Source organism: Xenia sp. Carnegie-2017, unplaced genomic scaffold (genome assembly GCF_021976095.1).
Source record: "Xenia sp. Carnegie-2017 unplaced genomic scaffold, XeniaSp_v1 HiC_scaffold_13, whole genome shotgun sequence".
Classification (NCBI taxonomy): Eukaryota; Metazoa; Cnidaria; class Anthozoa; order Malacalcyonacea; family Xeniidae; genus Xenia; species Xenia sp. Carnegie-2017.
This window is the reverse complement of record NW_025813436.1, coordinates 7,330,978-7,350,812: the sequence shown is the minus strand read 5'-3', so window position 1 is coordinate 7,350,812 and position 19,835 is coordinate 7,330,978. Positions and strand designations below refer to the sequence as shown.

The 19,835-nt window shown below is 34.2% G+C and overlaps 4 protein-coding genes across 4 annotated transcripts; 1 reads left to right on the top strand and 3 right to left on the bottom strand.

Moving 5' to 3' along the window:
- Positions 1 to 143: 143 nt before the first annotated feature.
- LOC124455269 (ATP-dependent RNA helicase DDX54-like) lies at positions 144 to 7,225 on the bottom strand. The gene is given in 26 exon segments (XM_047005961.1): positions 144 to 587; positions 745 to 834; positions 1,152 to 1,253; positions 1,331 to 1,432; positions 1,569 to 1,699; positions 1,821 to 2,003; positions 2,194 to 2,258; positions 2,467 to 2,597; positions 2,693 to 2,783; positions 3,747 to 3,822; positions 3,894 to 3,910; positions 3,913 to 3,951; positions 4,052 to 4,136; positions 4,227 to 4,294; positions 4,391 to 4,448; positions 4,691 to 4,785; positions 4,860 to 4,896; positions 5,052 to 5,113; positions 5,205 to 5,263; positions 5,419 to 5,481; positions 5,969 to 6,064; positions 6,136 to 6,227; positions 6,350 to 6,421; positions 6,479 to 6,595; positions 6,661 to 6,731; positions 6,828 to 7,225. Coding segments are annotated over 26 exon segments (2,337 nt in total). The 5' UTR covers positions 6,967 to 7,225; the 3' UTR covers positions 144 to 391.
- Positions 7,226 to 8,373: 1,148 nt separating this feature from the next.
- On the bottom strand, positions 8,374 to 14,402 carry LOC124455280 (dentin sialophosphoprotein-like). The gene is made up of 8 exons (XM_047005971.1): positions 14,369 to 14,402; positions 12,414 to 13,841; positions 10,643 to 10,718; positions 10,316 to 10,364; positions 10,087 to 10,232; positions 9,894 to 9,939; positions 9,473 to 9,795; positions 8,374 to 9,252 (listed from the first exon to the last, which is right to left on the bottom strand). The coding sequence occupies exons 2-8, from the start codon at positions 13,837 to 13,839 to the stop codon at positions 9,195 to 9,197; spliced, it is 2,124 nt and encodes a 707-aa protein (XP_046861927.1). The 5' UTR covers positions 13,840 to 13,841; positions 14,369 to 14,402; the 3' UTR covers positions 8,374 to 9,194.
- A 522-nt stretch (positions 14,403 to 14,924) lies between these two features.
- LOC124455259 (telomere length regulation protein TEL2 homolog) lies at positions 14,925 to 17,908 on the bottom strand. Its single transcript, XM_047005952.1, has one exon. The coding sequence runs from the start codon at positions 17,543 to 17,545 to the stop codon at positions 15,005 to 15,007; it is 2,541 nt and encodes an 846-aa protein (XP_046861908.1). The 5' UTR covers positions 17,546 to 17,908; the 3' UTR covers positions 14,925 to 15,004.
- LOC124455312 (internal alternative NAD(P)H-ubiquinone oxidoreductase A1, mitochondrial-like) lies at positions 17,497 to 19,665 on the top strand. The gene is made up of 2 exons (XM_047005989.1): positions 17,497 to 18,738; positions 18,883 to 19,665. The coding sequence occupies exons 1-2, from the start codon at positions 17,823 to 17,825 to the stop codon at positions 19,308 to 19,310; spliced, it is 1,344 nt and encodes a 447-aa protein (XP_046861945.1). The 5' UTR covers positions 17,497 to 17,822; the 3' UTR covers positions 19,311 to 19,665.
- Positions 19,666 to 19,835: the final 170 nt, after the last annotated feature.

Sequence of the window (19,835 nt, the reverse complement as noted above, 5' to 3'; positions counted from 1 at the left end):
AAAATCAAAATTTTGTAAAAAAATGTGCTGGTGATGCGCATGGTTACTATGGTTTCAAAAACAGGCTTGTATCAAATTACTGGAATAATGACCATAATCAATCAATATTGGCAATGTTTAAAAAAGATTAAGCAAAACTGTGGTCAGGGATAGAGAAATGGAAATTATAAATATCTTAAAAAATTTTAAGATTTCATTCTTTAAGCGCGTTTACTATACTTTCAGAAAATGATATTTCGTGTTGTGTTTAGGATGAAAATTAAAAAAACCCTGCTCATATATCGTTAAAATCATCCGCGAGTGTGTCCTTCCAACTCCAAAGCTTCACAGAGCCAGTTTCAGTTATATCAACTAATCATTACTGACCTTGTCACAGCCAAGCCAAGGACTTTCATCTTTTTCCACTTTTATTTTGTTTCCTTTTCAAATTCTTTTCTCGACCTTTCTTCTGCTTTTCCAAAATTTTTTGTTTCAGTTTTCGTTGTTTCAATATCTGTTCCTTGTTTTTCAACTCGCTCGTTCTGCGTGTAGGTTTTCTCATTCCCTTACCTGGAGAATGAAATGTATCGTTTCCCGTCAATTTCACTGGAATGATTATTTTAATATATTCATATTCAACTATAGCCGTTACACTAAAATGTTTACACTAAATAGCGTGAATATTTTATGTTTTTCATACAACTTACCTATGAGACATAAAACGTCCCCAAGGCAATCTAGGATGGTGTGCATAATAAACATACCTTTTTAAACATCTTGTTTGGTTTTCTATGATCCTCATCATCATCACATTCTCTTTGTTTAACCTTATTTTTCTCAAGCCAATCTTTATACCTGAATACAATTCGTTAAAGAGACCTTGCAGACTGTCAATGTTACAGCAACAGAATGTTGAACAATTGTATACTACTTATGCAGTGTTACAACAGGAGCAAACTTATTTTTAATTAAAATTTTTTTACTGGATAGTTAATGCAATTATGAAATTTTTCTTTCCAAAGATCCTCAAAAGATTACTTCTAATAATTCAATACTCCTTATAGCAAGTAAGGAGTGTTGTTTAGGAGATCTTTAAACGTTGCTTTTTCACATAGTATTTTAAAAATATAACTGCCTTGTATATTGGTTTGTACAAATAAAGTAAAGGATACAATGTAGTTTTATAAGTAGCTGGTATCCATCTTCCACTTTCTGTTTTTATCTTTTTCTTCATTTTTTCTTCATTTCCAACAAATTTCTTTCGTTTCCTATCCCTGGCAGTACAATAATGAACGCAAGTAGCTGGGAATTGGATCGAGGAGTTAAAATGTAGTAAATATGTCAAACAGACCATTTCTTTAAGTTCCTTTGTTGCATAAAATTCTTTCCTTCGTCATCGTCCAAATCTAATACGGCATTTTCTGCTTGAGTTTGAAACGAACTGATCCCCAAACTATAAAACAACAACAAAAAATGTTAATTTATTTAAAGAACTTAAATTCATATTTTATGACTGCTATATGTAGACTTCGGGAACAAATAATTGACGCTGGGTACCAGGCCTTTCAAAAACACTGAAATTATCATACCCCTTTTCTGAAAAATGATCGGGTGCTTGATGTGGAATGTAATTGTTGATGTCACGAAACTTTGCGTCTTTCGCGAAACCAAATTTCTTCTTTTTCTTCTTACCAGGATCAACGACTGTTGTGAACACATTCTGTCAGATAAATGACGTTTTAATGCACGTATAAGCTGAACAAAATGCTCACGGAGAGTATTAGAAATGTTTTATAGCATTTATACAATTCATCATATGTCATAAATATAAAATCTTTTGCCTTTATGTCGTCCAATGTTGTCTCATCCACGTCAATTGAGTTCTCATCACCATTTTCATAATCCTCCAACTTCTTTGTCGTTCTTTCTTTACTTTTTTCAATCACCGTTCCGTGTTTGAGTCGCTTATTTTTCATCACGTTTTGAGCGCAACTTTTGGACGTCGACCCGATTTCAAATATTGTCTGTATATGAAAAATGAAATGGTTGAATATGAAGAATGAAATGGGAAACATGATGGAGGATGAGATGGATGAAGAGAATAAGAAATGAAGTGCGTGAAATGAATGAAGAACAAATTGAGTTAAGAGAATAAAATGGTTTGTGCAATTGACAATGAGAAAGAACGGTCATTTCATTTAATGATAAACATACATGTCTTGCTTTGTAACTTCTGATTCCATTAAGATAATCAGTTTGTGCTGCCGTTTCATTTCCTCCTATGTTGTAAAATATTTTGAAAAAACAAGAAATGGATGGGGAATGGAGGTAAGGTAAGTTATAGTTGAAACAACTGAAAAGAGTTAAATAGAAAATGACATGAGATGTCATAAGAAAAAAAGCTAAAAGTTGAATTATAAAATGTATAATCTACGTCATAACAAAGAAATGACTGGAGTTTTAAGGATATTATAAAACCTGGTTTACCTAGCAAAGGATGCAAATACAATGTATTTTTGCTCATTTCTTTCGCTCGTTTTACAGATTCTGACGATGGCGCTGGTCGTGATTTTACATATTGTTTATATGCCTTGCTACATGTTTCTTGCTCAGATTGCTATAAAATGGACAATTTATACTCTTCACCGTCCAGTACAACAAAACAAATGAAATTGTTAGACATCAAACAATCTTAATTTGGGATTAAAATCTCGTTTCTGCGTTCTCATGAATGCTTTGCAAAAGGTCCGCCTGTTCGTCAATCGTTGTTTGGGGAACAGTGCCAAAGACATAGTCTTTGTCGTCTGAAACATAAAGCTCGTTGTATAAATGCAGGATAAGGACAATAACGATTAACACAGGATAAAACAGTAAGGATCATTGCAGGATAATGACAATAACGATTAACGCAGGATAAAGACAGTAAGAATCATTGCAGGATAATGACAATAACGATTAACGCAGGATAAAGACAGTAAGGATCATTGCAGGATAATGACAATAACGATTAACACAGGATAAAGACAGTAAGGATCATTGCAGGATAATGACAATAACGATTAACACAGGATAAAGACAGTAAGGATCATTGCAGGATAATGACAATAACGATTAACACAGGATAAAGACAGTAAGGATCATTGCAGGATAAGGACAATAACGATTAACGCAGGATAAAGACAGAATCATTGCAGGATAAGGACAATAACGATTAACGCAGGATAAAGACAGTAAGGATCATTGCAGGATAATGACAATAACGATTAACACAGGATAAAGACAGTAAGGATCATTGCAGGATAATGACAATAACGATTAACGCAGGATAAAGACAGTAAGGATCATTGCAGGATAATGACAATAACGATTAACACAGGATAAAGACAGTAAGGACATTGCAGGATAATGACAATAACGATTAACGCAGGATAAAGACAGTAAGGATCATTGCAGGATAAGGACAATAACGATTAACGCAGGATAAAGACAGTATCATTGCAGGATAATGACAATAACGATTAACACAGGATAAAGACAGTAAGGATCATTGCAGGATAATGACAATAACGATTAACGCAGGATAAAGACAGTAAGGATCATTGCAGGATAATGACAATAACGATTAACGCAGGATAAAGACAGTAAGGATCATTGCAGGATAAGGACAATAACGATTAACGCAGGATAAAGACAGTAAGGATAATTACAAGTTAAATAACAATTTTCTGAAACAAAAGTTAGAAACGAAAAAAAGTTTTGGTTCTTACCTTGATCTCTATAAATGTTCTTCGCAGTTTTTAAAGGTCTACCCAAGAAAAGACATAAATCCAACATGTAAGCAACCTACAGTTCAAATACATGGTTTTAGAAACATGCGACGCATGTCGCATTTGAGTAAGTAAGGGACACAATACCTCGTCGGAGGAAAGAAGGAATAGGCACAACCAATTCTACCAGCTCGCGCAACACGACCTATAGTGTTAAAAAAGAATTCAAGTTTCTATAGACAACATGTACACAAACGCAATTTATAGCAATTTGACAGATAGAACGATGAGCTAGCGAAACTTACCAACTCTATGAACAAATAGCTTCGATTTTGCAGGAAAATTATAGTTGATAACGTTGTCAAGCATTGGTATATCTATACCTCGTGCCTAAAATAATACGAGAAATAAATAGATAATAACAGAAATGTAACTTTTGTGTAGGTGTTTGTACACTTTATATGAAATTATTTCACATACAGCAACATCCGTTGCTATGAGAACCATAACCTTCTTCTTTCGAAATTTTGCAACGTTAATTTTTCTAGCTGAACAAAAAAACTTCATGTTGTTAACACATGCAGAAGTAGCTAATGGGTGTAAAACAGTATATATATATATATGTCATGAAAAAGATGATTTACCTGTTTGATCTAGAGAACTGTAAATGTATGAACATGGAATGTGGGCTAATGTCAGAACCTTGAAAAGAAAATTATATAAACTATATAAAGATATACATTACTGTAGATAGAGGTTAGCAAACTGTCATCTTAAAATTGAAGACTGTAAAAATGTCTCAATAAATAAATTAAGTGAATATGTTAGGTTTGATAATCAAAGAATACGTGCATTACAAACTTAAAACGAAAGCATGAAGCTCTCCAAAAGCGATCACAAAAATTCTAATCAAAGATGGCAAGTTCAATAACTAAGTTTCTTACTGTTTTCAAATACTCTACATGATGTTTAGTCGCTGCAAAAATCATTGTTTGTTCTGTTGCTTTGATGATTGACTGTAGTAGATGGAGCAATACAGCTACATTAAGCAAGAAATTAAACATTAGCAGCTGTACCAAAACTTATTCACTGCAGAAAATTTATGATATTTACCATTCTTGTCATCAGCTCTGACAGACAAGAACACAAGCTACATAAAACAAAAGGATCTAATTGTCATTTTTAAGAGATTGTCAATGAGCAATTCTCTGTTAAGCATGAGAAAATTCTAAAACAAAAAAATGTTGATGACAGAGTGTTAACAACAATAGTAAATTGAAGAGCAATGTCAGTAAATAAACTAGCCTTGAGTTGATCGCTAAGCTTGGTATCCACATCAAGTCTTAACAAGACTGGGTCGCTTAGCCCTACAACATAATCAAATAAAGAGTTATGTAAGAGAAGATATCAATAAAGACCATGCAAATATAAATGCTAAAGAACATTCTTAGTTCTTACCAGCTTTGGTGAATTCCAGCAATGATTTTGGAAGTGTTGCTGAGAACAAAAGAGTCTGTCTGTGGAAAAAGATTATCAAAACTTTACATATTACATCCACAACAAAACTTTAAAGATTCAAAACTAATTCCAAAATCAGAAATGCTGGTCATTCAAGCAAAAGATAGTTCAAGGTTGTTATTTCACACCTTGTTACTTGTAATAAAGTTACTACCTCATGTCAGGTAAACGACTAATAATCTCATGAAGCTGTTCAGCAAACCCCATTTCAAACAATCTGTAGTAAGTAAAACGAAGTAAGTTCAAACTGTTCAACAAAATTTCAATTCAAGCAAGCATAAATATGAAGACTCCCAATATGAGTTACCTATTACAATGCAGTGTGTGAATTAAAGGTGTGCAATGTGCAATTTGCACATCGTTTTAGCTAAAATGAAAACAATTGCACATCACTTTTTCAAATAATGTGCAAAAATTAGTGGTTTTGACGAAAAACACTTTCGTAAATCATATGAATTTGTTCATGTTTAAAAATATTAATTTAGCAATTAGTTCTATATAATAATTAACGTAATATTGATTTGACTATGCCTCTAAAGAAACACTTTTGTCAAAAAAATTGCACATCGCTTTTTCTGAACTAATTCGCACACTGTTACAATGTGAATGTTGAAAAGAGATTAACATGCACAAGAACTGGAAAAGTTTCTGATCAAGATCTTTAGCAAATCATTTAAGCTAATGCAAAATTGTTCTTAAATCACCTGTCTGCCTCATCAAATACAACATATTCCACTGAAGAAAGCTTCAAATCCATTTCCATAAGAACATGAAGAAATCTGCCAGGTGTTGCAATAATGCTAAAAAACATTCAATTCGTAAAAAGGTGTAAGGAAAATCTATAATAAAAACATAATTTCAAACAGCTTACATATCAGGATTCTCGTGCAGTGCAGAAAACTGATCATCCATTTTATCTCCTCCCAAAATAACTGTAGATTTTAAGTCAGTGAACCTGCCAAGCTAGACAATAGATGCCCAAAATTATTTTCATTGATGCAATGGTTACTATAGATTTAAAAGAATTAAAAAATATATTATTACTTATTTGACATTAGAAAAATAAATTTATCATGACATCATACTTCTTTAGTAAACTTTAGTGTTTGCAAAGCCAATTCTCGTGTTGGAGATAAGATTATAGCTCGAGCACCAGTCTGTAAAAAAGTAAAAATTAGTACTTAAATGACAATCAACAAGAAAAAAGTTTTTACCTTAGCACAGTGTCCATGAAGCTTTTCAAACATAGGAACCAAAAATGCTGCAGTCTTACCAGATCCAGTCCTTGCCATCGCAACCACATCCTTTCCATCAAGCACCAAGGGAATAGCCTAAAGCCCACAAGAACATTTAATTGAGAATTTTCTTATTGGGATATTATTCAGAAGAAGCATACCTTTCTTTGAATTGGTGTGGGAACCTTATAACCTTTCTTCATGATTCCCTTGTAAATTAAATAACTGAGGCCTGAGTATGTAAAAGAATAAAAACATTATTTTATAATGAAAACGAGTTGGTGAGGTTTAATTTCATAACCTTTAAGGCTTTAACATTTTAACATACCCATGACTTGAAACCCTCCAGATTTCTTCTTTTTTCTGTTCTGAGTTTTAATCATTTTCTTCACTGTTTCCTCCAAATTCTGATCCATTTCGTCGGTGAAACTTTGTTCTTCTTCTTCCATAACAACCAACGAATTCATTCAAAACCATTCAAAACACATTCCGAAATCCAAAATACCAAATTGTATATAGCACATGTGGTGCACATTAACCGTGCTTAATACCCATGGTAGTACATGAAGTGACCTGTATATACCATTTGTGTATACAAGAATCCCGCCATATTAGATTATTAATACACAATGAAGTCCCCTCTAATCAACAGTAATTTAAAAGTGAGTCACAGTCATGGTCACAGTCATTAGTCGCAGTTCAAAAATCCCCTTCGGGAATATTTGCAACCATTTGGCGTCACAGGGGAATAGAATAAAACGAAGAATTTTCATTGGATGAAAAAGTAAAATTTTCGCGCCAAATTGGTCATACCTTTCCAAATATGGACTTTCCCAGACAATATTCTGTCCCTTGCGACATGGTACGAGCCTTGGAGACGATACCCTGTAGAACAAATCATCAGTCAACTTCGAAGCTAGACTAGGAAAGTTTTTGAAAAGAACCAAATTCATAAAGAAGATAAATGGACGTGGTGAGAACTCCACCACATTCGGCAAACCCAATCACTCATTTTGGAGAAGAATGTTTACTATGGGCACCGAAAAAACCAAAAGCACATTGCAAGCGTCTACTTCGAAACTGTGGGAAAAAATCATCCGGATCCTCGAGAAGTCTAAACTTCTCCATGATTTCTGTTAAAGATGATAACAACAACGTAAGCCTGTTAGATAGTTCCGATAGAAGACAAACAAGAGAGAATAACCGGATAGTTTTGCCCAACGAAACTCCTCTTTCCGTGTGGGAAACAGACTCTCCTGTGCGTGAAACTCGGCTTGCATTTCAAAACTCGATAGCAAGAAGAATTGACTTCGGTGCACAAGGTCTCAACACGCCAGAAACGTTGTACAAAGCTTTGTGTGCAACTCCTGCGGTGTTTTCACCTGATTCAAGCCCTGTGACAAGAGATATTTTGTCGACGTTCAGTAGTTCTGAAAGTAAAAGGCCTCACTCAATTGAAAAACAAAACAATGGAAAAAAATCTGGAGCAGAAACACCTAAAGACTTTTCTCCACACAAAAGAAGAAAATGGACAAAACTCGTTCGTTGAATACAAAAGAAAAACATGGCTGTAAAACAGTTGTTTCATGGAGGCTCGTAAGTAGGACCGCAGCCTTACCTTGTTCCAAACAAACTTTAAAAAAAAATAAAAATATAAACAAAAACGTCAAAAAGAATTCAAGAATATTCTTCGTTAATGCCATATGTATCTTGGAAGATCAAAATATGTTCAATCATGCGATTTGTCAATGTTTTCAAGGATTTACTAACATTATTTGTGTTCTGCCGGGCAGAACTGGCGGTTTGTTAAAATTCAAAAGTCTTATAAATCTCGTTGAATAGACATTGTTTGTATTATAGAAAATGGAATGAAGTTGATTATTGTACACATGTATTAAAGGATAAAATATTCTATGTACACAAGTAATTATTCCTTAAAATATTGTTATATATAAACGTACAAATGTTATTTAATTCAATATCTGCCATGTAAAATCTTTGAGAGAGAAATGTTAATAAAACAGTTCGTTGTAAAACAGCATTCATCCTCAGTGTTTTATATAAAAATTAAGGTGAACTAGTACTAGTACTTTCTGGAAATATACTCAGTTTTTATTCACAAATATTATGTAAGACACATAAGAATACCTCCTGTTGTCTTTGTTGAAAATGAAATCACTTCATATTCCAATGAACACTACGGTAAGCTTTGAATTTCTGTACTGAGACAGTATGAAGTGGAATAAAAACTACGAAACAAGCATTCCATTCCTAATAGAATTGAGAATGTTTTATACGTGGCTAAATATAAGTTATTTTCTTCATGCCATAAATTGGAAAAGTGTCTGGTATCCATCACAGAAAGAAACCAAATGTACTATTGCAAACAATCAAAACCCTTCTCTTTCATATGTACCTGGTATCTCAAAATTTATTATTGGAATGTTCTGACACGTTATACGTTTTTAAAACAATCATTACACTAGCAACCCTAAGGCAAAAAACATTTGGTAAAAAAACACTTGAAATTGCTTTGAAAAAATAGATGTCTTTAAAAAGAACTGGTTAAAAATCTGGTGACTGCTAATCTAGGAAATCTAATTAGCGTTACAAATAAAATAATAAAATCATAAATATGAGTAGACTTTAAAAAACATTAGAGCATAGACAGACGTATATTGAATGCACTTGTTACTTAACTGGCGGAATTATCTGCAAAGGCTTGTATCGACTGGATAATACAAGAAACCCATCTACAAAAAAATATAGAAATAAGGAAAACTGACAATAAAAAGATAGGAGTGCCCACAAGAAAACAAACCCACCGCCATAAATTTCAATATTGTCTTCCTTTAAATTTAGGTAGGGCAATATTGAATGCGTGGGCTCAATGGTTTAGGGTCAGCAGTCAATAAACATCAAAGCCCAACCACAGGTACAATATTGCCCCACAGTTCATATAAAAACAACTACCTTTGCTTATCATAGTCGTTATCTGCTATAAAAGCGAATGTTCGCATGCTAGAATGAGGAGGAATACATTGAAAACCATTTCGTCGATCAAATTCTTGGTTGATGGTATATTTATGTAGCTTAGCAACTCCAAGAGCCGTGCTGTCGGCCATTTCCCGATAGTAGTATAAACAACCGTTTTTGAGAACACAATAGCGACGTTTCCAGGAACGTGTAGATCTCCCACCTTGTTTCGTGAGGTGACCATGGCAGTCAGGGTTTTTTATCGAAAGCGCAGGAATGGCAACATTGTGAATGATCTCTTGGTGAATGAAAAAATTCATCTACAAACACAAAACATCCTTACATGCAATATTCACGTGTTTACGTGTACGTGTTCATGTGAAAAACTGTAGATATCACGTGTTGTTAGAAAACCTACTTCGCCGTCTTTACAATCTGCAGCCTTTCGAAGCGCCTCTACCCATCTACAAATAAACTTCATCGTCAAGAATATGACTTACGAACTTGAGGGGAAAATTGAAAAGGTTTTTTTTCTGTAGTAATATACGGTCGTGTCTTGAACAAAACGTCATGCACCTCTTCCATAATGAAAAATAAACAAACATGCCCACCTTAGCATGTCTGTAGATGTGTTAGCGGAAAAGAAGTAAGTTCTTCCTCCACCTTTACTGATTTTAATACAATTCTTTCTGTGACACTCGGCGCTATTATGTATTATATAGTTGACGAGTACAATAATTCCACAAAGTGATTTTTCCTAAAGAAAAAGTGCTTTCCTTACGTTTTCGATTGACGTGACAAATCGAAACATTTTATCAACGTTTGGGAAAGAAAATATACCTCTTGTCTTTTATAATAGTACAGGCAACGATCATTTCTCAAAACACACCTAAGAATATACATAAAGCAGTGGTGTAGAAGTGGGGGGCGCTTGGGGAGGAGCCCCCCTTCTACTTTTGAAATTGGTAATTTTAAAAGGGCACTATTAACAAAAACGTCGAGAGAGCCCCCCCTCTGATAAATTTAGTTCTACAGCACTGATACAAAGTGATGTTTAGTTAACCATTGGAGTATAGTTATATGTTTGTAGATGTAGAATGTTCAGGTTAGTAAAATCCTAAGTAGGACTGTTGTTGTTGATATTGACTGACGTTAAGACAACCTTACCAACGTTTTCGCCAGTTTTTAGGCAAAATACCAGTTCCACCCAACTTCTCCATAAAACCTGAACATATCACAGCATCTAAAAAAATCAAAACTCAATACTACAACTTGATATACGTAACGAATAATACGATGTTCCTTCTACTCTTCTGAAAGAAGTTTGAAAATTTGGTCCCTTTTTGTGGATCATATTTCGCTGGGAGACAGACGTTATCTCAGTTTAAATTTTAGGTAACATAAAAACTGTTGTTGTTTTCTGTTGTTCATTCATCACTACCTACACTGACACACGTTATCTAAGTTTCTATTTAAGGTAGTTTAAAGACTGCTGTTGTTCTCTGTAGTTCATTCATTACTACCTACACTGACACACGTTATCTAAGTTTCTATTTAAGGTAGTTTAAAGACTGTTGTTGTTCTCTGTAGTTCATTCATTACTACCTACACTGACACACGTTATCTAAGTTTCTATTTAAGGTAGTTTAAAGACTGCTGTTGTTCTCTGTAGTTCATTCATTACTACCTACACTGACACACGTTATCTAAGTTTCTATTTAAGGTAGTTTAAAGACTGTTGTTGTTCTCTGTAGTTCATTCATCACTACCTACACGGACACACGTTATCTAAGTTTCTATTTAAGGTAGTTTAAAGACTGTTGTTGTTCTCTGTAGTTCATTCATCACTACCTACACTGACACACGTTATCTTAGTTTATATTTAAGTTAGTTTAAAGACTGTTGTTGTTCTCTGTAGTTCATTCATCACTACCTATACTGACACACGTTATCTTAGTTTATATTTTCGTTAGTGTAAAGACTGTTCTCATTCTCTGTTGTTCATTCATCACTACCTATACTGACACACGTTATCTTAGTTTATATTTTAGGTAGTTTAAAGACTGTTGTTGTTCTCTGTAGTTCATTCATCACTACCTACACTGACACACGTTATCTTAGTTTATATTTAAGTTAGTTTAAAGACTGTTGTTGTTCTCTGTAGTTCATTCATTACTACCTACACTGACACACGTTATCTTAGTTTATATTTTAGTTAGTGTAAAGACTGTTCTCATTCTCTGTTGTTCATTCATCACTACCTATACTGACACACGTTATCTTAGTTTATATTTTCGTTAGTGTAAAGACTGTTCTCATTCTCTGTTGTTCATTCATCACTACCTATACTGACACACGTTATCTTAGTTTATATTTTAGGTAGTTTAAAGACTGTTGTTGTTCTCTGTAGTTCATTCATCACTACCTACACTGACACACGTTATCTTAGTTTATATTTTAGATAATTTAAAGACTGTTCTCATTTTCTGTTGTTCATTCATCACTACCTACACTGACACACGTTATCTTAGTTTATATTTTAGGTAGTTTAAAGACTGTTGTTGTTCTCTGTAGTTCATTCATCACTACCTACATTGACACACGTTATCTAAGTTTCTATTTAAGGTAGTTTAAAGACTGTTGTTGTTCTCTGTTGTTCACTCATCACTACCTACACTGACACACGTTATCTAAGTTTCTATTTAAGGTAGTTTAAAGACTGTTGTTGTTCTCTGTTGTTCATTCATTACTACCTACACTGACACAGGTTATCTAAGTTTCTGTTCAAGATAGTTTAAAGACTGTTCTCATTCTATATAATTCATTCATCACAACTAAAAATATGTTAAAGAGAATCTACAATACAACAACTTTTTTAAATGTTAATTGACAAATACATAAGGCAACTAAAGATATTTATCAACAAAAAGTCACATACCTTTACTATCCTTGACAGGTTTACTATTGCAAGGCTGTTTTTTACAATCAATAGAGTTGTGTGATTCAGATTTAGTATGACTGTTATCATCAATTTGGGGTACTAAAGATTCTTGAGTGCACAATTCATCATTATCATGCTCCTTCTCAAGAAATATACCAAATCCGCCAAATGTTTTTCTTGAATCATATATTGCTCCATCATCATCATCAGTATCCTCAAATACTGTGTTCAGTACATCCCAACTCATGGGCCTCTGAGACTCTGCATTGGAGTCCTCATTTGTATCCCCAGAAAGAGAACTCTCACTTGAGTACTGTGAATCTGTCATGCTTGATGTATAAGTTACTTCAGCAAAATCATTGCCCAAGTTCTTTGTCTGAAGTTGAATGGGAGAAGAAACATTATCGTCTTGTGTGGTCAAAATCAAATTTGGCAATGAGTTTTGCTTTTTATTCTTTTCTTCTGAGGTTTCATGAGAGAGTGGTGAAGCACCAGAATGATTATTCTCATCCCTTTCAGGAGAAACTTTGATTACGTCCGAGGTCATATCACTTTCATTTGATTCAACAATCGTGTCTTGGGTCACATTATCAGATTCATTACCTGCCAACAGATCATCACTTGAATGTGATAGTCTCTTCGTGAGTTCTTTTAGTTCATCACAAACCTTACTTGTCATGCGAATACCTTCCTCGATACTATTGATTTGTTCAATGTTTTCTTTCTGTGTAATCATATCTTTGCCTTTAGTTTCAACGTCTGTTTCTTGATTACGATCAGTTCTATTGTTGGTACCAATATCAATTGTTGAGCTTGGCATTATGTTTTTATGATTTGCATTTGCCAAGCCAGTATCATCATTCTGTATTGCAAACTCAGAAGGCATGATATCACTCTTTGAAGTCTCCTCATTCTGACTGTGCACAAAATTTTTTTCCTCGTCATGAGACGAGACATTATCAGTCGTTTGCATTTTTTCAGGTAGCTCCGGTGGTTGCTGTATACCACTATCTTGGTTAACTTGAGAGATGTGAACATCGACCAATTTTGAGTCTTCTTCAACATAATTTTCCTTGTTAGATAAACTAGATTCATTTTTCATGTCTGCAAACCCAAGATCTTCATTGGACTTGTCAATAATTTTACTAAAATCAACTTCACTTTTTTCTTTCAAATCAGAGTCAACATTTGATTCTGTAGGTATATCCTTGTCACATCCACTGTCTGTCTCACTTTCCAGATTTTGGTTGGTTTTAGCTATAAGTTCTCCATCAACTGTCTCATTGTTTATATCATGATTGTTTTCATCATGAGAATGAAGCTTTGGATCATTTACAATTTCCATGAAACTGTCAAAGATTTCATCTGAAGTGGAATTAATATCTTCATCTTGCCAATCCACATTATGGTCATGGGCAGACATTCCTTAAATATGACAATGCAAATTATAAGATGAAGAATTGCTGGCAATTGCAAGTACACCACTCAAAATCACAACCAAAAAAGGACAAAAAATCTTGAAATCATTACATGCATCGATACATTCACAAATACACCCTTCACATTTTTTTTCCAAATTTTTAAAACTTCCAAAAAAGTTCCGTGAGATAATATCTCATGAACATTTCTAACACACATGTGAAATTTTCACAAAACGACCCTATTTCGTCAAACGAAAAAGTTTAAAAATCAATGCAATTTTGCGATATTAATGTTGCATAAATGAGCATACTTGAAGTATGTTGAAATTATTAACTCTAATATTTTGTTTACAATATATTGTTGTCAAAGTGCAGTGAAACACGATCGACTAGAAAGTTCAAAAAATTGTACAAAGTTCCAATCAATAGTGATCAATTTGTAAATCAGTAAATGTAACTCACAAGTTTTGATCAAACCAGGAAATGTTGAAATTGTCGTCAAAATTACCGCAAACAAATTTTAAAATTTACCGTTAATAATTAGATCTATAAGACATGATTCAAATTACAGCGAAAAAGAAGCTAAGTCCGATATTGATAAGTACTTTGCAAAGTTCATCGCGGCGTGGATCATAGAAATTTGATATTTTACTGAGTATTAAGATGGCGATTTGTTTTGAATAACTTTTTGAAGCGTTCACATAATCATGAGTTCATTTACACTTACTTACTTGAAACGTTAAAGAAATGTTTCTTGATCTCCAGAACAGCTAGTTCAGAAAGACTTTCGCTAAATAAATTTAAAAACTAAAAAGACAAAAACCGTCACACGTATGAAGACCGGCTTCCGTACTTTGTAATTTGATCTGGAAAATTACCAATGAACATGACAGTTGACTGTAAAATATGGTAATTATCTGTTATGGATTGGATAGGTGATGACGCTACTGTACATAGTACTGTACAGAAAAAAAAAGTGCCATAACGATTTGCAAGTTTAAAGCATTAGAACTTAAGTATCTAAGAACAACAATCTGACGGTTTTTTCTCATCCGTGCATTTTATAAGGATAAGAAGTCAACAAAAATTATCGAGCAAGAAACAAAATTCTTATTGATAATATGCGCAATTCCAACCATCTACATAAAGCAATAAGTTCAAAGAGCTCTAATCAGGATTAAACTGCTTTTCAAAAATCTGTCTTATTAAAAATAAATTTCTTACAGCAAGTTCACGACAAGCTGTGCTAGGATCGTCTTTAGCTACATCGTCCAACCAGTTTTGACATTCAACCAGCTCGTTTTGTAACTCAGTAAAGAGAAAGTATCCAGAAGCACTAACTAGCGTCATTGCTAAAGAAAACAGAAGTCCTTGTCTAACACAAGCATCGTTATGAAATCGCAAAACCCAAACAAATTCCAGCAATGCACGCGCCATTTTTGCAGTAATAAGTGTTCCCCTAGCACAATACATGACGTTTCCTAAAGATGATGCTAAGCAACCAAGTACCATAGAGTCCTTTCCAAGAAGATCAAAAGTATTAACAGCACTATCGAAACCTTTCAACAACGGAAAAAAGAAATATCCACCAAGATTTCCGAAACGATTTGACGAAGATTTTGGGGTAGGAATAGAGGATTTTTTACTGAATCTTCTGGTCTTCTTTTCAATCCGTTCTTCGACAATACATTTCCAAGGTTGACCTGGATTTTCTTTAACTGAGCCTTGATTTGATAAGAACATCGGATTATCTTTCTCATTTTCTTCAGATTTTGACAAATGTACAGCAGCAGCCGTTAGTACGTCCAAAATATCAATTCTCTGCCGTAAGCAATAGTTTTGCTCGTAGAACTCTTTTGTTAAGTATTCAGCCACTTTAACAGGATATGCAACTGTGATGTTGACCATAGCGGAAAATCGAAGTTCGTTATAATCTGGTAACGAGTATTTATCATCAAGATGCAAGAGAATGGTAACAAGTTGTACGCATTGATGCTTAAGATTATAATGATCTTTTTTAACTACTTTCTTCAAGACGCATAATGATGCTATGTGTCGTTTAGGATCATCATGAGAAAGCAAGCCATCAATACATTGTGATATATATTTAGGTGGACGTATTCCTTCAATAAGTTCATTATCTTCCTCACTCATTTCATACGGTTGTAAATCATCTGAGTCGTCATTATATTCTTCATCTACAACCTCGGATGCATCTATATTTTCTTTATCATTACCAGGGATGCACTTCTCCAATTTCTTCTCAGAATCATTTTGACTGACAATTTTTAAAAGACTTTGATCATCCATAGTTAAAAAGTTTTGGCGGTCGTAATGAGGGCCAAATTTAGGAGAGGATGCGAGTCTTTTTAATCTCATTATATCCTCATTGTCCTCTATTTCAAAATTCAACTTAGTTCCATCTGGTGTTAGGCATGGCATCACACTCTGAGCAGTAAACATGCCCAGCTGACGAATCTTTGAATCTGAACTTTCCAAGTGAGTTTGGACACCAGATAACATGATGTGGATTAGTTCATTTTTATGCTGGGAAATTTCTGTCTTGTTTAGTTGAACACTAGCTAAAATTACAGCTTCTGTTACATAAAAATGACGCTCATATGACATATGTTTAAGAGTATTTGAATCACTCCAATTGGTTAGCAATGCATTGTGGATTTCAATAAGCAATGCCCTTCGAGTATCTCCAGATAGGTAACCGATTATGTTCTCAAGAATGTTTTGATCTTTATAAGATCTCAAAAACAGGAATTTGTGAGTCAAAAGATGCTTTATGATGGCATTTTCAAGTACACTATCCTTCAATATCTTGCAAAAAAATGGGTAAAATATTATTTTCTTTAATAAGCATTCAATAACTGCCTCAAGCGATGTTTCTGGAACATTCACAATTAGTGCTGAACAGATGTTTGACCACAATGGGCTAGTGTAACACCATGTTTTCAACTGAGGTAGAAGAACCTCAAACAAAGGCATGGCATAACCACGACTTGCAATTTTACCAATGAGTTTGGAAAGAAAAAGTGTGGTGTACTTTGTACATTTTAAATTAATTTCATAAATACTGCTTAAGACTTTTAAAATTTGTTTACCAAGCATTACATAGTAGGCCATTGGATGAAACTTAGCATTTAATACCAGTTTCATCCAATTAGCTAATTTATCTGGTAACGAGCTTATCACTGTAATTAGTTGATCTGATAGTATGGATGAATTCTCAGGATAACAATGAGAAAGGAACATCTCATAGAGTTTGTTCTCAGATACAAAATTATCAAGAATCAAAACGACAATGTGTAGCTTTTCAGTGTGCTTTAACGAGGTTAATGAAGATACTAAGGCTAGCAAAGAAGATTCACTGGGTCCAAGCAGGAATAATTTGAATATAGTCTTCCTAAACTGGTCATCTTTTAAAAATACAGGATCACATTTACTGATTAAATGTTCACAAAAATTACCGTAGTGTTGACCTTTGAATTCCTGACGAAATTCGGGCGTATAGTGAATACCAGAAAGAATAAAATCTTCCATTTCTTCGTCATCTTGAAGAGTGTCAAACCGTACATCTTTGTCTAGCAATTTCAAAAACGCTTGGACAACTTTAATGAGCTCCTGTGGTGTTTTCGATGTTAGTACTATTTTCTTTGCGTGATGAACTATTGCTCTAACTTCGCTCGAAATACTCATCGATAAACGGTGCAGTTTTTATAGCAAAAAAAGGCTACAGGTGAGTTTCTAGGTGATCGTCCACTTGATGGATAATAAAGGCTTACGTTTGATTGTAGAGGACATACAAGAGCCACACATGATTGAACCGCGAACAACTCCAGAAAATCCCCAATGTAACTAATTACTTCAATCAGTTACCCATTGGTCTATTATATGGTCATCCAGTTTATGGTGTTATTCCCGAATTTTCCATCAATAAACCGTATGCGTATGCTGGAAAATCTGAAAACATATAATGCTTGGTTCGAAGCATTACAAGGACAGTAAAAAACTTATTTACATTTTCCATAGAACATTATCATTGGGTGTTGGTCGGTCTTCACCAGCGAATCGTGGTGCTGATAGACAAACTCTTGTGATTCTTGGCACAGGCTGGGGTGGTTATAGCTTACTTCAGAAAATCGACAAAACACTTTACAATGTGATTGTTATCAGCCCACGAAATCACTTTCTGTTTACACCATTGCTTGCCAGCACAACTGTGGGTACTTTAGAATTTAGGAGCATAATTGAACCAGTTCGCAATACCAGATTTCGTGACGATCATCACTTCCAGTTGTCTAATGCTCTTTCCTTGAACACAGACAGACATATTGTTGAATGTGAAAGCACCTTAAATGGGAAATGTTATAATGTGCATTATGATAAACTTGTAATTGCTGTTGGTGCTTGCAGCAACACTTTTAATGTGCCAGGTGTGGAGAAATATGCATTCTTTTTAAAAGAAATTGCTCATGCTAGGGCAATTCGAAATCAAATTTTAACCAACTTTGAACTCTCAGTTCATCCAAATATCACTCATGATGAGGAAGAATGTTTGTTGCATTTTATTATTTGTGGTGGTGGTCCCACTGGGGTGGAATTTGGAGCAGAACTTTATGATTTCATGCGAGAAGATGTTTCTTGGATCTACTCACAAGAAAGGGACAAAGTTAGAGTGACGTTGGTGGAACCAAATGAAATACTACCATCATTTGATAAGAAACTGAGAGCTTTTGCTGAAAAGAAAATACAGCAACGTGCCAGGTTTGATTTGATACAAAGTGGTGTTGTCAAAGTTGATGAAAAATCAGTCACTCTGCAAGATGGTACAGTCTTACCTTGTGGAATGGTAGTATGGTCCACTGGTCTTGCTCCAAGTTCATTTATTGGTAGGGCAAAAGAATTGGTTTCATAATAAATAAAATTAAATGTTACTGATTCTTTTATACTTGAATAGGAAAGTTTGTCATGTATTTAAGAAATGTCTTGTTTTCTAAAGGTTGAAAAATTTTAATCTCCATGCGTTGTTTTAGAAAACCTTGATCTTCCAAAGTCAAGACAGCAGCAATTGCTTGTAGATTCCTTTTTGAAAGTGAAAGGTGTCAAAGAAAACAACGTGTATGCTATAGGAGACTGTGCTTGTGTTGAGACAAATCCTTTCGCCAGCACTGCTCAAGTTGCTGAACGGCAAGGAAGATATGTTGCACTGCAGTTGGCTAATGAAATCCTACAAAAGCATGTACAGAAGCCATTTACTTGGAGAAGTCTTGGTATGCTTGCATATGTTGGTGAATACCAAGCTTTGGCAGATTTCAAAACCTCAAAATTACAAGGTTTCTTGACATGGATTTTATGGAGGTCGGCATATTTGACCAAGCTTGGTAGTTATAGATTAAGGCTACAGGTACCTTTTGATTGGATGAGAGCTTTCGTATTTGGACGGGATACTTCCAAGTTTTAAACAGCAGTGATGGAGTTTGGTAGTCTTTTATATGTAATAGGCCCTATTACTCCTTAGTAAAGTTATAATATGACAGCAAGTAGAAATCACGTAATTAATAAGGCTATTGAAGATTTTTTCCACATCATTGTTTATTCTTACATATATATGGACATAAAATGATCAACTGACTACTGTACAACATTTGATCACATGATAATACAGAAGCTTTTTGACTCTCTGCTCTTTGCATTGTGAAACATGTACTTCGTCATTTCTGCGTAAATCTAAAGATTGCCATCCTTATACATGTTTACAAGTGATTACTACTTTCTACTAATTACAAAACTTGCTTTGCAGTAAGTTGATTTCGCTACTTTTTTGTCCATTCCAGTTTTTTTTTGTATGAATAAGTACTTAAATTGCTTTTCTTTGTAATTTTAGACTTTATTATTTCTTCCACTTTTGCTCTTCCTTGTCTCGAACTTTACCATAGATTTAGAGTTAACTGTTAACTCCGCTTCTCGCCGCGATGAAAAAATAAAA